The sequence below is a fragment of the Rhinatrema bivittatum genome, chromosome 1 (genome assembly GCF_901001135.1).
Source record: "Rhinatrema bivittatum chromosome 1, aRhiBiv1.1, whole genome shotgun sequence".
Taxonomy (NCBI): domain Eukaryota; kingdom Metazoa; phylum Chordata; class Amphibia; order Gymnophiona; family Rhinatrematidae; genus Rhinatrema; species Rhinatrema bivittatum.
Window position 1 is genome coordinate 424,238,080 of NC_042615.1, and position 16,777 is coordinate 424,254,856.

The 16,777-nt window shown below is 45.0% G+C and overlaps 1 protein-coding gene across 3 annotated transcripts in view; it reads left to right on the forward strand.

Moving 5' to 3' along the window:
• The window catches only part of TDRD7 (tudor domain containing 7), a 345,168-nt gene that overhangs the window by 125,259 nt on the left and 203,132 nt on the right, over window positions 1-16,777 (forward strand). For all 3 annotated transcript variants that reach the window (XM_029603524.1, XM_029603532.1, XM_029603540.1), the window contains exon 6: window positions 12,145-12,362. In XM_029603524.1, coding sequence (XP_029459384.1) covers window positions 12,145-12,362 — 218 coding nt within the window. The remainder of the gene's footprint in view (window positions 1-12,144; window positions 12,363-16,777) is intronic.

Genomic DNA, 16,777 nt, shown 5'->3' on the forward strand with positions numbered 1-16,777 from the left:
TCAGCTTGATACTCAAATCGCCGAGCTGCAGCAGGAAAACTTAGCTCTCCATGCTAAAATGGAGGATCTGGAAAATACAGGGCGCCAATGTAATTTAAGGTTTCGTGGAGTGCCAGCTGAGTACCTTAATGTACATTAGGTAGTGCAAAATATATGTGCTTTTTTGCTGACACAGGATGCTACCAGTGACCCAGAACAGAGCCCAGTGGAGATAGTGCTAGATAGAGCGCACCGCACACTGGGCACCAAACTTGGAGACAGACCGCGTGATATATTAGCCTGCTTCCACAGATTCCCTGATAAAGAGAGAGTGCTGGCTATCGCCAGAAAACAACAAACCTGGACTTGGGAAAATCATCAAATATCTATAATTCTCTGATCTATCTCCCCTGACATTGAAAAAGAACGGAATTTAAAGACGCCACGGCTGTAATGCGGAAAGAGGGGGTCAGGTACCGATGGCAATTTCCTTTTGGGATCTAGATGACCATCCAGGGCTCTACCTCTACGGTGCACAAGGCAGAAGAAGCTGAACGCATACTGGCGGAGGCCGGCTACATGACCCAGACGACCAGACAGCAGAACAGAGCACCTGCATCGGGAAGGCCGGACACGTCGCGCTGGCAGAGACAGCTCAACGTCTCAGGCTGACTAACTTCAGTTAGTCGGTCTGAGTGACTCACTGCTCTCTTGATTAACTAATGTTGGTCCCTATTCAAACCCAATCACACTACCTCAACACCTTTCCAAGGTGAGTAACTGAGCTGAACTATTCAACTTCTTTACTTAGGTATACACTGCTCCTAGCTTATTTCTAGCTTCTGGCTACTTTTTGGGTGTGTTTTTTTTTTTCAATACAAACTCAGTATTAAATACAAACACTCAGTATTAAATACAAACACTCAGTTCTGCAGACTTTTAAAAATAAACACACTACCTACTGCTACCTTATTGACTGACTAAAAATACAAACAGTCTAACTTGTTTATTCACTGCCTACCTACTGCTACCTTATTGACTGACTATTTAAAAATACAGTCTAACTTGTTTATTCACTGCCTTTCTGACTATTAAAGGCACAAACACTCTAAATAATATTCCCAAATAGTTAACTTTGCCCCAATACTTTTAAAAAAGACAATGTCCCAAGCAAAAACTTACTGATTCCTTTCAGCCACCATCAAGGTGATCCTCTCCTCTCAGTGTTCCCAGTAGTGTTCTTCAGTAGTGTGACTTAGCACTTTCACCTTTTCCTATGTTTAACTTTTTCGCTTATAGGGTAAACCTGCTGCAATATAGAAGAACGCATCTCCATTATGGTTTCCCATATTGTCTCTACAGTAAAGGTAGAAGGTCTTACCGGTGGTAGTTATTTTAGGGAGTGCCACAGTGGCATCTGTTTGTTCTTCCAAAGATGTTTCTCTTTCAACGCCGGTCTGCCCCATGTTGTTTCCTGGGCTTTCTGAGGCAGTTGTTGCCCCTCCGCTCCCAGCTAGGGTCCGCATTTCAGCACTTCGGTCGATTAGCATTTCTGTTGGTTCAGGGTCAGCTCTCTCCTCAGGATTTCCTGGTGGCGCCCTTCTGCGGGGTTGAAGGGAGATATCGAGCCTGGGAGAGAGGGGAGCTCTTCCCCTCCCCCCATGCTCCAGCGGCCGCATTTACTTCTCTGCGTACGATGTGAGCATCCATGGGACCGGAGACAGGCGTCAACACCGAAGGGACAGCAGGGTAGGGTTTCCCCTGCGGTTTTCAATTTCTCCCCATAAAGTAAACCGGCAGCAAGAAATTTAGAGAACAAACCTCAGGAGCTCACAAAACGCATGGCTCTACCCAGTGGCCATCTTGGAACACCCCCCCCCCCCCCTTCATATTTACCCATTTTAGTCCTCTTATGATTTTGTAGACCTCATCATATCTTCCCCCCCCCAACTGTCTCTTCTCCCGGCTAAATAGCCGTAATATCTTTAGCCTTTTCTCATAAGTAAGCTGTTCCATCCCTTTTATCATTTTGGTCATCCTTTTCTGTACCTTCTCAAGTGCATATATATCTTTTTTTGGAGATGTGGCGACCAGAATTGAACACCGTACTCAAGGTGTGGTCTCACCATAGACCAATACAGAGGTATAATGACATTCTTCATTTTATTCACATCCCCTTCCTAATTTCTAACACTGGTTGCTGTTTTTACCACCACAGCACACTAAGCAGACAATTTCAATGATTCCTAGATCTTTTTCCTGGGTGGTAACATGAAACCTAACCTTATGTAACTACTGCATGAGTAATTTTAATCTATATGTATCACCTTGAACTTATCCACATTAAATTTAATCCGCTATTTGGATGCCCAATCTTCCAGTCTTGCAAGTTCCTCCTGCAATTTATCATTATCTGCTTGTGATTTAACTACTCTGAATATTTATTTTAAAGTTTTTATATACCGCTATCTCCAAAGGATTGTTTGTGGTGATTTACAAAGTTACATTCATAATGTAAACTAACAAAACAGAATGAAATAAAATAGAAATAAAAATACTAATACAACATGAGTCTAATTCTACAATCTATACAATTAAATAAGTCCACGAGGTTTGTTCTTTTGGTGCTAGCACTATAATATGGGTTGTAATGCTCCACACTGCTTTAATTCCTTATTGATTGCCTTTTTAAACAAGAAGAATTTTGTGTGATCTGCTAATTTGATCACCTTATTTGTTCCTCTTTTTTCTAGATCATTTATAAATATATTAAAAAGCACCGGCCAAGTACAGAGACATCAGTCACTCCACTGTATACATTTCACCACTGAGAAAACTGACCATTTAATCCTACTACTTCCTGTTTTTTAACCAGTTTCAATTCACAAAAGTACAGTCTCCTATCCCATTACTTTTTTAATTTTCTTAGGAGCCTTTCATGGGGGACTTTGGATTTTCAGAAGATGTATGACAAATACACTACATCTATCGGCTCATTATCCACACGTTTATTAATCCTTTCAAAAAAAAAAAAAAGTAGCAGATTTGTGAGGCAAGACTTCCTTGGGTAAACCATGCTTGCTGTGTTCTATGATTTTGTTCTTTAGAATAGTTTCTATGATTTTTCCTGGCACTGAGGTCAAGCTCACCGGTCTGTAGTTTTCCTGAGTCACCCTGGAGCACTTTTCAGATATCGGGTTTATATTGGCCACCTTCCAGTTTTCAGGTACAATGGACGACTTTAATGATAGGTTACAAATTACTAGTAATACATCTGAAATTTCATTTTTTGAGTTCTTTCAGAACCCTGGGGTGTATACTCCTGGTCTGGATGATTTGCTACTCTTCAGTTTGTCAATCTGGCCTATATCATCTTCTAGGTTCACCGTGATTTGGTTCAGTTCATCTGAATCATCACCTTTGAAGACAGTCTTTGGAACAGATATTTCCCCAACATCCTCAGTAAACGCCAAAGCAAAGAATTAATTTAGTCTTCCACAATGGCCTTATCTTCCATAAGGGCTCCTTTTATCCCTCAGTCATCTAATGGTGTAACAGACTCCCTCGCAGGCTTCCTGCTTGGATATATTTTTAAAAGATTTGAGTGAGTGTGTGTGTCTACAGCCAGTTTCTTTTCAAATTCTCTTAGCCTGTCTTATCAGTGTGTTATATTTAACTTGCCAATGCTTATACTTTTTTCGATTTTTCTTCAGATGGATCCTTCTAATTTTTGAAGGACTTTTTTTTTTGGCTAAAACAGCTTTTCACTTTGTTCAATATCTTTGTGAGCGGCCTTGCGGAAGAGAGAGAAGGTAAAGTTTGTCTATTTGTGGATACTGAGATCTGCAATGGAGTGGACATGCCTGAAGAAGTAGAGAGCATGAGTGATTTAAGAGAGCTTGAAGAATGGTCGAAGAAATGGTAGCTGGGATTCAATATCAAGAAGTGCTGAGTCATGCATCTGGGATACAGTAATCCAAAAGAGCTGAATGTGATTTGGGGTGGGGAGGGAGTCTATGGACTAAGTGGTGTGATAGTGTCTGATGATCTGAACATGGTGAAGCAATGTGACAAAGCGATAGTAAAGCTAGGAGGATGCTGGACTGCATCCAGGGGTGACGTCATCGCCACGAGACGAGCAGGATTAAAGCCTCCTGCAGTCCCCGGCGTCCTCCTCTTCTCATCGGGATCGGCGGTGAACTGGGCCCGCGCAGCCGGCGCTGAAAGCCCGTCGGGGTAAGGCCTCTTTGTTCCGCCTTCCCCAATCGGGCTCCCACGCCGGCCACCAGCCAGTCTTCGACCCGATCGGACTTACCTCACGGTCCTGAGACCACGCTTCGCTCCGGCCTGCCTCCACCCACGATCCGGCCTGCCTCACCCGCCGGGCCCCGAGCCCCCACCGGACCCGCCGCGCCGAGATCCGCCCCGCTGGGCGCAGGGGTGACGTCATCGCCACGAGACGAGCAGGATTAAAGCCTCCTGCAGTCCCCGGCGTCCTCCTCTTCTCATCGGGATCGGCGGTGAACTGGGCCCGCGCAGCCGGCGCTGAAAGCCCGTCGGGGTAAGGCCTCTTTGTTCCGCCTTCCCCAATCGGGCTCCCACGCCGGCCACCAGCCAGTCTTCGACCCGATCGGATTTACCTCACGGTCCTGAGACCACGCTTTGCTCCGGCCTGCCTCCACCCGCGATCCGGCCTGCCTCCCCCACCGGACCCGCCGCGCCGAGATCCGCCCCGCTGGGCGCAGGGGTGACGTCATCGCCACGAGACCAGCAGGATTAAAGCCTCCTGCACTCCCTGGCGTCGCGCGCCGGGCGTCGCGCGCCGAAGGTGCGCGACAAAGGGGCTTGCCCCTTTGTGCGCCCCTTCGTGCCGCACCTTAGTGCCGCGCCTAACCCACCGCCACCGACATCTCGGCATCCCCACACGCAGTGTCTTGAAGCATCTCTACCCTCTGCTTCATGTCTGCGGCTTCTCCTCTCCACCTCCTGCTGCGACACATAGCCTGGGGATGAACTAGACGGAGTGAGAGAGAGAAAGACACACAACCTGAGAGAGAACGCTAGAGTTGCTAACCGGGGGAATCTAAGAAACGCTATCCTGCTAATTTGCTCCCCTCAGCCACAAACAGAAACACATGCAACTGGACCTACATCCTCACAAGCTCCCTTCTGCGACCACTTCTTCCACTACCACTCCACACGGACACTCGCCTGCGGTGAGCAACTTAAAGTGCTGTCTACTCTGTGCCTCTATCCTGTTTAACATTTTGTACCATGTTGTTACATTGTGTACCATATTGCTACTAACCGTAATCTGCTGATATTCACACAGCCGAAACTTGCTGACCTACTCTTCTACCAGGCCCCCCCCTTTTTCCCCCTGTACCTCCCTTGCCACCTGACTTTTAAGGTACCTTTTAAGGTACCTACCATCCTCCTACGCCTACCACTCCTACCTGACTACCAAGGGCCCCCACCAAGGGCACCAACATGGCTGCTTACCCAATCCCTCGCATCCATTACCCTCACTCTAGACTACCTCCCCCTCCCCTCCTTCCCCGCCACCCAGCCTCCCGCCGAAAATCCCTTATCCCCATCCTCACCTCACCCCTGACTCAGCTCCTTGGTCTCACCACCGTCTCCATCATACTCATGAATGCCCAATCCATATCTAAAAATCACTAATCCTCAATGACATGCTTACAGACTGCACCCCAGACATCTGTGCAGTTACAGAAACATGGCTCAAAGAATCAGATACCGTCCTCATAAACCAACTCCCATCCTCCCTCTATGACATCTTCCCCATCCACCGACCTAAAAAAAGAGGTGGAGGAATTCTCCTAGCAGCCAAGAAACATCTTAACCTTAAACTCATCAGTATAGCAGCCCCACCCAAACTTGAAATCGGCCTCTTTAAAGCAGATACCCTCCAATTATGTCTAGTTTATGCCCCCCCTACCATCCTCGAGTCCAATCCCTCCCCCCTAATTGAATTTTTTATAGAATGGATAAATACAGATACACCTTCCATCATTCTTGGAGATTTTAATCTCCACGTTAACTCACACCCTCCTACTGCATCCTGCGAAAATTTCATTCAATCCCTCCTTGCCTTAGGCTTCCGACAAATTATAGCATCGCCAACTCATAAAGCTGGTCACACGTTGGACCTAATGTTTATTAACTCCAATTTCCAAACCGCCAACCCACCCACCTGCACCCCAGTGCCCTGGTCTGACCACTACCTCATTGAAAGCCGTCTCACTCTGAAGAAACCCCTCCCAACTAACCATTCTGCTCAAACCACCATCATTTCCAGAAAAACCTGCCCTAGCGACGAACTAACCGATGCACTAGCCTCATCCCTACCAAGGCTTATCTGCTCAGACCCAGACACAGCCCTAGCATCCTGGCATAGCCTCACAGAAGACATTGCCAACAAGTTATGCCCAATCACCGAACGTATCATAAACACCGCAGCAAAACCCTCTAAGCCATGGTACACCCAGGAACTAAAAACCCTAAAAGCCAATCTCAGACAAAAAGAAAGAAAATGGCGTAAGGACCCAACCCCGCAACATTCCTCCATCTACAAAACAGCCGTACACACATATAGGCAGTCTACTCTCAAACACAAGCGAGACTTTTATGGTAAAAAAATTCATGACTATAATTTCAACCCCAAAGTTCTTTTCTCCTACGTCGCCAGCCTCACCACCCCTGTCCTCCCCACTATCCCAGATTCCAAGGCCGTGGCCAAATGTGAAGAACTGGCCAATTATTTCAAAAACAAAATCTCCAACCTTCTCTCCAGATTTTCCCCCACCAACCCATCCCCCCCTACTAACCCACCCTTGATCCCCTCCCTGTCCCAACCTTCAATGGCCACAATGGATCTTACCTCCTCTAAAGAAATTACAGGCCTCCTCCGAAAACTTAAACCTGCCTCTCATCCCAACGACACCATTCCCACCAAAGCGCTAATAGCCATTCCCAACAGCATATCCAGCACCTTAGCTGAGATTATCAACTGCTCCATCACCCACGGGATAGTCCCAGATTCCCTCAAACACGCTGTTGTCAAACCCCTCCTCAAGAAACCCTCTCTAGACCCCAAAGACCCTTCCAACTTCCGCCCCATTTCCAATCTCCCTTTTATCTCCAAACTTATGGAAAAGGTGGTAAATTCACAACTCATGGACTACCTAGAAAACCATGATATTCTCCATGTCTCCCAATTTGGATTCAGGAAGCACTTCAACACCGAATCCTTACTGCTCTCCCTCACTGACTATCTCCTCAGAGGTCTGGGACAAGGCCACAGTTACCTCCTCGCCCTTCTTGACATCTCAGCGGCCTTTGACACCATCAGCCACCACCACCTCCTGACACGGCTAGAAAGCATCGGCATCTCAGGAATAGCTCTTGCTTGGTTCAAATCCTATCTCTCTAACAGAAAGTTCTCTGTGAAAATTGGAAACAACCTATCTGCCTCATACCCCCTACAACAAGGAGTCCCGCAAGGCTCATCACTCTCATCTACCCTATTCAACATTTACCTCACTCCCCTCTGCCACCTCCTCACTGACCTTAAACTCAAATTCTACCTTTATGCTGATGATGTACAGATCATCATTCCCATTCACAACTCCATATCTGACGCCCTCGAGCACTGGGAAAAGTGCCTTGCAGCCATCAACGCCCTCCTCACCAACCTTCAGCTTGCTCTCAACACCAACAAAACGGAACTCCTTCACATCTCCTCGCACCCCCCTGACCTCCTACCTAACGACCCTAAACTTAACCTCCTCACAGCTCAACCCTCCGTTAGAGACCTCGGAGTCCTTCTTGATCCCAACCTAAGTATGAAACCTCACATCAACTCCATCCTCAAAACTGGCTTCTTCAAGCTAAATGTACTAAAGAAACTCAGACCCCTGCTCTACGCCCATGACCTCCGCACAGTGATCCAAGCTACCCTCACCTCCAAACTAGATTACTGTAATGCCCTCCTCTTAGGGCTCCCATTGTCTTCTATCAAACCCCTTCAACTTCTGCAAAATGCTACTGCAAGACTCATTACAAACACACGCAAACATGACCATATTACCCCCATCCTCAAGGATTTACATTGGCTCCCCATAATGTCCCGTATACACTACAAAACTCTGACCATAATTCACAAGTCCATTTACACCCACAACTCCAACTGGCTCGACCTCCCTTTCACTGCCCCCCTGTCCATCCGAGCCACCAGATCTACCAACAAAGGCACCCTACACGTTCAATCCTTGAAACAGGCACATCTCTCCTCCACCCGAGACCGTGCCATCTCTATTGCCGGGCCCGTTCTCTGGAATACACTACCTGTCCACATGCGACTTGAACCCTGTGCATTTAAATTCAAAAAGAAATTAAAAACTCTCCTGTTCAACCATGCTTACACAGAATAACTCCCTCCACTCCCCCTCGCAGTCCCCTTTCAGGTAACCTCCTTATTAAGGAGACTTTCATTGTAAATTGTTTTGGTTATTACCTTCTTGTTCTCCTATCCTTCCTACTGCCTTTCTGTTCTTCCCCCCGCCCAGTTACATTCCCCTGTTGCAATGTATTTTCCAATCTTTCAGTTACTATGTGAACCGGTATGATGTCCCCACAAATACCGGTATATAAAAGTTTCTAAATAAATAAATAAAATAATGTCCTTGGTAAGGCCTCACCCTAGAGTACCATGTTCAGTTCTGGAGATCATATCTCAAAAAGGATAGAGAAGGATGGAGGTGGGCTAGAGAATGGCAACCAAAATGGTGTGGGATCTCAGTCGGAACACACATAAGGAGATACTGAAGGATCTTTATATGTATTCTCTGGAAGAGAGGAGCTGCTGGAGAAAGATGATACAGACCTTTAGATACCTGAAAGGTTTTAATGATGCACGAACTTTGAACCTTTTCCTTTGGAAAGGAAACTGTAGAACTAGGGGTCACAAAATGAAACTCCAGAGGGGATGACTCGGAACCAACATCAGGAAATATTTCTTCTTGGAGAGAGTGGTGGATTCCTTGAATGCCCTTCCAGAGGAAGAGGTTAAGACACATACAGTCAAAGAATTCAAAGGGGCATGGGATAAATAATGTGGATCTCTAATGGCTAGAGGACAGAAATGAAGAAAAAGATGCATGGGGGTAACTATCCTTAAGAGAAGGCATGGGGATTACTATCCTTAACCAATAAGCCTTGATGCTTTTGATACAAGTGTAACATTGTTCTCCGCTTCAACAGCGGCAGGGAGGGGATTGGAGTCAGACAACCAAAGAGGGCCCTGACATTCACGGTGTAGGGTACTGATAAACATGGGGGTAACTTGCTCTGTGTGGCAGTTACTACCCTTAACCGAAAGCATGGATTTACTACCCTTAACCAATAAGCCTTGATGCTTTTGGTGTAACTGCAACATCTGTCTGCTTTGCATATAGGGAAAATTAACTCATGTTGTAGCTACACAATGCTAGGTTCCATTTTAGGAGTTACCATCCAGGAAAAAGATCTGGGCATTATAGTTGATATTACATTGAAATCGGCTCAGTATGCTGTGGTGATCAAAAAAGCAAACAATGTTAGGCATTATTTTGAAGGAAATGGGAAATAAAATGGAGGATGTCATAATGCCTCTGTATTGCTCAATGGTTAGACCACACCTTGAGTACTGTGCAATTCTGGTCTCTGCATCTCAAAAAAAAAAAAATATAGTTGCATTGGAGAAAGTACAGAGAAGGGCAACCAAAATAATAAAGTGCATGAAATGGCTCCCCTGTGAGGAAAGGCTAAAGAGGTTAGGACTCTTCAGCTTGGAGAAGAGACTGAGGGGGGGATATAATAGGTCTACAAAATCATGTAAGGACTTGAATGAGTAAGTGTGAAATGGTTATTTATTCTTTTGGATAATGCAAGAACTATGGGGCACTCCATGAAGTTAGCAAGTAGTACATTTAAAACAAATCTGAGAATTTATTTCACTCTGTGCACAAATAAGCTCTAGAATTTGTTGCCAGAGAATGTGGTTAAGGTAGCTGGCTTTAAAAAGGTTTGGATAATTCCTAGAGGAGAAGTTCATAAATGGCAATTAATAAGGAGTAGCCACTGCTTGTTGCCGGCATTAGTAGAATAAGATCTATTTAATGTTTGGGACCTTGCCAGGTACTTATGACTTGGATTGGCCACTGTTGGAGACAGCATATTGGGCCTGGTGGACGCTTGGTCTGACCCAGTATGGCATTTCTTATATTCTTATGACAGCAGGGGGGAGGGGAATTGGATTCAGACAGCCACCAACACTGATCTTGACCTTTCTGATATGGGGTACTGATATGCAGACATAAGGGATAAAGCCATAGAAGAAGTCGTGTGCCAAGTCCAAAAGCAAAGCACATCAAGCAGCATTGTCTAAATTTTCAAGAAAACTCCTCACCCAGTAAAAATGTTACTAGAAGTAATTTTTTATGGGTTTCACAGTTGCTTGATTTTGATTGTAAATATTACTACCCTTATTAGACTTGGGGATAACTGCATGGAGTGCCAATTTCTACCCTTAAGAAAAACATGGGGGTAACCTGCACGGCGTGGCAGATACTACCATAAGAAGTATGCTGGACAGACTGGATGGACCATTTGGTCCTTTTCTGCCATCATTGCTATGTTTCTAGGTGTTTTAACCAAGCTGGCAGTCATTTGGCCTTTTTCTCCTTTCTTAATGGGTGCTATGCATTTGGACTGCACTTCAAAGATGGTATTTTTAAACAGTGTCCACACCTGTTGTACACTCTTCACCTTTGTAGCTGCCTAAGTATTTTCCTCATTCTGTCAGTCTCCCTTTTGAAAGTTTAGTGCTAGAGCTCTAGATTTACTTAGTTCCCCTTCCAGTTATCTAGTCAAATTTGATCGTTATGATCACTGTTGCCAAGTGGCCCCCACCACAGTTATCTCTCACACCAAATCCTGTGTTCCACTAAGCATCAGATCTAAAATAGTTCCCTCTCTTTCGTTGGTTCCTGAGCCAATTGTTCCATAAAGCAGTCATTTATTCCATCCTGGAACTTAACATGTCTAGCATGTTAAATTTACCTATTCAATATTGGGATAATTGAAATCTCCCTTTATTGCTGCATTACCAAATTGGTTTGCTTCCCTTATTTCTCTTAGCATTTCATTGTCCGTCTTATTTTGTCCAGGTGGACGGTATACTCCTATAGCTATACTCTTCCCCAACACACATGGAATTTCTACCTATAAAGATTCTACTGAGCATTTAGTCTCTTGCAGGATCTTTATCCTATTGAACTTTATGCCATCCTGAGCATAAAGTGCCACCCCGCCCCCAAGTTGATCCACTCTATAATTTGCACCCTGGCATAGCATTGTCCTATTGATTATTCTCCTTCCGCCATGTCTCTGAGATGCCAATTATGTCTGCCTCTTCAGTAACAACCTGCTTTTCAGTTAATAGGGATAATTTGGAATCTTAACTCAGGTGGTTCTTTACTTATTGGCATATGGACTACTTTTGCTTTTATTGGAACCTCTGTTGGGATGCCCTAACTTTCTTATTTCGTTCGTATCCTTCAAAGATACCTCCCTCTGAACCATGTGCTGCTGAGCAACTGCTTTCCCCCTTGCTCTAGTTTAAAAGCTGATCTATCACCTTTTAAAGGTTTGTGCCAGGAGCCTGGTTCCAGCCTGGTTTCACCCAGGTTAAGGAGTAGAATTCATTATTTACAGTGAAATGGATTATTGTCAAAATACAACTTTAAAGGTCTAGGAAATTCTTGTACATAGTATTACAGGAGATTCCTTAAAATAAAACTATTTAACAAGATATTTATTTGATCAATTTTCAAATTGTACTTCTGAAGATATTCCTGCTTCAGGCAGGAATGCATATCAGGCCAGAGTAACATTGTACTGATTGTAAGAGATGTGTACCATGTGCAGAGTGCTGTACACTATTATATTCTATAAAAATAAAATTGTTTTCCATATGGACTTCCAAAATCTCAAACAGTGCATAATAGATACAGCTTTCTGCTAACCACTAATAGCAGGATTTATAGCAGCTGCTTTTGTTTCAGCAAATGTGCTTAACTGTTTGGTTTGTTTGTTTTTTAGCTAATCTAAATGTAACTAGTCCAGAAAAAAGTAGCGTGCCTGTTGGACCACATAGCATGAACACAGGTATGGTTCAGAACAACATTAAAGAAATTCTGCAGAAGTACAGCAACGGAATCTGGTTGTCAAAGCTACCACATATTTACAAAAATGCATACAAGCAGGATTTGAATGAAGACATAATCAAACAACTGAAAAATTGGCCTCAAGCTTGTATGGTAGGTTTATTTCAAGTTTTTAAATTTTTCATCATCTTTTTCTATTTTCTTGTATAATATCTGAAATATAGTTCTTACACAAGTGTGTGTGCAGGGGGGTGGGGTCTTGTACCTTTCGGGTCTGGTTAATAGCTCTGCAAGAAATCATCTTCTCTGTACTTACAATACCTTATTCCTTTCCTATCCAGAGGTAAACTGAAATAGCTAATACAGTTTTCAGGTAGGTGGCTTACAGAGATGTTTGAAATATGTGGATTGACCTTGCTTTGATTCAATAGGATTTTTTTTTCCATTGCTAAATGTGTGAAACAGTGATGAGTTGTGGTTAAATTTATTTGTATGCCACCCATATCCGGGGTAGCTCACAACAAATATACAAAATAAGAACAGGTATTAATACAACATCTTTTAAAATGAAACACAGACACACAATCCAATCAATAAAATCTAAAATACAAACTTAATCATCGTATCTAAAATAGTTAAACTCTGTAGTAAAGATTTATATGCAGTCTGGAGATCTTAATTAGTCTAGTGATATCACCTCAAAATGCAACTGATTTTTTCCTTCTTCATTCTTAATATAATCAAAATTTCAGGAATAAGAACCCAAAAACCCCCAAAATAGTGGGTATCTAATTCTAAAGAATACAATCCATGATACATAATTTATTTGCAGTTAATTGCTGATATTAGTAAGATTCAGATTTTTAATCTATTTAGTGCCTTGCAAATGTTTTCATGCTCTTGTACATTTTTCACATTCTATCTAAAACAAATCAAAATGCATTAAAGTAGGAGTTTGTTTCACTGATCAACACAATATACTTCTAGACTTTCATCATGAAAAAATTATAGAAATATTCTAGAAGTAAGCATAAACAAAAATGTCTTGATTGCATTGTCTTCACACCCTTTGATTCAGTACTTGGTGGAAGCCCCTTTTGCAGTAGTAACAGCCAGGGTCATTTATGATCCTAACCACAACTGTCTCTACCAGAGTTGCACAGTAGGATGGTACAATTTTTTTGGCAAAAGTTCAAGCTGTTTTAAGGTGACTGGAGATCCTCTGAACTGCGGTCTTCACGTCTTGCCCAGATTTTCTGTTGGATTCAGGTTTGGGCTTTGACTGGTCTGCTCAAGGACATTCCTTTTTTGCTGAGCCAAGCCAGTGTTGTGCTTTGTGCTTAGGATCATTGTCATGCTGAAAGGCGAATTGTTTCTCCAGTCCTTAGGTCTGTGGCAGACTGGTTCAAGTTTCCTCCAGGATGTGCCTGTAGTTTGCACCATTCATCTTTTCCTGTTCCTGCTGCTGGAAAGCATCCCAATGGCAAAATGCAGTCACCACCATGCTTTACTTTAAGGATAGTGTTGGGGTGATGTGCTGTTCGTTTTGCATTACACATCACTTAGCATTGACACCAAAAAGTTCCATTTGTGCCTCAGACCACAGAGCCTTCTCCCACATGATGTGCTGTGTCCCCTAAGTGTTTCTTTGCAAATGCTTTGTGGCACATCATGTGACTCTTCTTCAGCAGTGGCTTCCCTCTTACCATCTTCCCATAAAGGCCATTTCCCTGTAAGTACCAGGATCAGTCCAGACTGGGTTATGCCTCCCCTCCAGCAGATGGAGTCAAAACTGAAAAGGCACCCCCCCTTACATACCGGTGTGCCACCTGCGTCTCCTTCAGTATCTCTCTGACTCCAGCAGATGCAGAGGCATGACCTACGGTCCTGATCCCTGTCAAAAAGATTTCAAATTATTTACATTTGTATGACCAGATTTGGTTATGGTTATTTCTTTGTCTATTGCCTTTGACTAGATCAATTTAAAAAAAAAAAAGCAAACTTTTAGAAATTTCTTTCTAAGGCAGGCTAGGCAGGGCATTGCCCTTCTACCCGGAGACTTTGGCTGCTAGCCCGGTGACAGAGGGGACTATTTACTGGAAGGCCGGACACTTGCCCCAGAGAAGATTCTTTTCCTCTGGTCGTGTCACTGTCTATTAATTAAAACCAGAGAGGTTTATTCCTCTGGTGGCTGTGACAGAAAAAAAACCAACTTAAATATATAAAAGATTCCAGGAGTCCTATCAGAGTTCAACAAGGCAGTAGTATTGCATTTTAGTGTTTTACCTATCAGAACTTGCGCCTGCCACGTTTTCTGGGCCTCTGGAGGGGGTGGATTTTTTCACCCGATCTGCAGTGTTAGTTTCGTACCATTTCAAGCCGCGTGGGCATTCTTGTACGGCTTGTGGGGACTTGGGGAGCCGGCTATCCCGCGAGGGTCTCTGCTCCCGCTGTCTTCCCGGGGGTGAGGGACCCTCGTGGAAGTCGATGTCAGGCAGGTGCTCCCGCCCGTGAGGCGCCTCGTAGGCACCGCCAGCCAAACGTTTTCGGCCGGGCACGCTTGGAGACGCAACGGCGGCCATTTTGAATGCATCGGATGCCGATGCAGAGCAGTGCTGGGAGAAGGAGGTGGATCCTTCTCCTCTCCCCACCGGCATTAAGCCCAGAAAAACAGCGCAATTCCAGTGCTAATACAGCCCCTCCCTCGAATTTGACTCTGGGGGGGCTGTTAAAGAGACAGCCCCCCTTTTTCATCTCAGTTCATTCTATTAATGCATAAAGCCTACCTAGAGGCTGAAGCAGACCTAACTAATGCAGGGGCTGTACCAGCCAGACCTTTACCTCCAGTTCCGGACATGGGAATTTCTGGGCCAAGGATCCCTATTCCTGCTACGGTTAATGAGATTCCCGGGCCCTCGACACCTGCGGATCTTTCTCTTACGGACTTGGCCAATTTGGATGTCAATAGAGATGCAGATTCTGCTACCCCAGTGGAAGGGGATGATCCACAGGTTCTGCGATTATTCAGTAAAGACGAGTTGGATCCCCTGATTCTGCATGTACTCTGAGAACTGGAAGTTCCCCTACCTCCGACCCTAGACCCCTCCCTGGGGGATTCGGTTTTATCCGGACTTCGTTCTCCTCCCCAGACTTTTCCCTTTCATCCGAAATTTTTTCAAATTGTTTCTAAGGAATGGGATTTTCCAGAAGCATCCTTAAGGGTCAGTAGGGCCATGGAAAAGCTCTACCCGTTACCCCTGGAATCTTTGGATCTCCTCAAGATCCCTCAGGTGGACTCAGCGTTATGGCTGTCGTCAAACATACTACGATCCCTGTCACTGGGGGAACTGCCCTTAAGGATCTTGAGGATAGGAAATTGGAGATTTTACTTCAACACGTTTTTGATGTCTCAGCCTTGGGGGTAAGGGCGGCCGTCTGCAGCAGCCTTATGCAGAGGGCTACCTTCCGCTGGGTTCAACCATTGCTCACGTCACAGGAACTTTCTCCTGAGGAGACTGAACAGGCGAACCGCATGGAGTCTGTGGTTGCTTACACGTCTGCATTATACGATCTTCTCAGGACTTCTGCTCGCACGATGTCCTCGGCAGTTTCAGCCAGGAGACTGTTATGGCTCCGCCATTGGGTGGCGGATTCTACCTCTAAGTCTCAACTAGGTTCCTTTCCTTTCAAGGGTAAGCTTCTGTTTGGCGAACAGCTGGAGCAACTTAAGGACCTGGGAGACAAACCCAAGGCTTCTTGGCTTACAGGGGCCTTCCGGGGACACTTTCACGGTCAACGGCGTTTTCGTGCCGGAAGGGGGACCTCATTCGCTTCACGGCAGACACCTTCCAGGTCTCAGACATGGGCGCATTCCTTTCGTGGCAGGCGACCTCAGCATGGTGGGACCTCGCACACCTTTGCCCTTCCTAAGACTTCACAATGAAGGGGTGCCGACCCATTCCTTCACCCCAAGGATCGGGGGATGTGTCTCCCAATTTTACGAGGAATGGGTCAAGATAACCTCGGACCAGTGGGTTCTAGACATTATAAATCACGGCTACACTTTGGATTTTGTTCGCCCGCTTCGGGATTGTTTTCTGATATCTCCCTGCGGTCCTCGGGAGAAGCAACAGGTTATTCATCAGACGTTATCACGACTGCGGGCACTGGGGACTATAGTCCCAGTAGCCGAGTGTCGGACCGGTCGTTACTCCATTTACTTCGTGGTTCCCAAGAAGGAAGGATCTTTTTGTCCAATATTGGATTTGAAGAAGGTCAACCTACATTTGCGAATCCCAAGGTTCCGTATGGAGACCTTGAGATCAGTCATTGCAGCCGTCCACAAGGGAGAATTTTTGGCTTCTTTGGATTTAGCGGAAGCGTATCTTCACATAGGAATACGGGAACATCAAAGGTTTCTGTGATTCATGGTGCTGGGCGAACATTACCAGTTTTGCGCACTTCCTTTGGCCTTGCGACGGCTCCGCGTGTGTTCACCAAGGTGATGGTGGTAGCAGCGAGCCTTCGAAGGAAAGGAATATTGGTGCATCCCTACCTGGACGACTGGT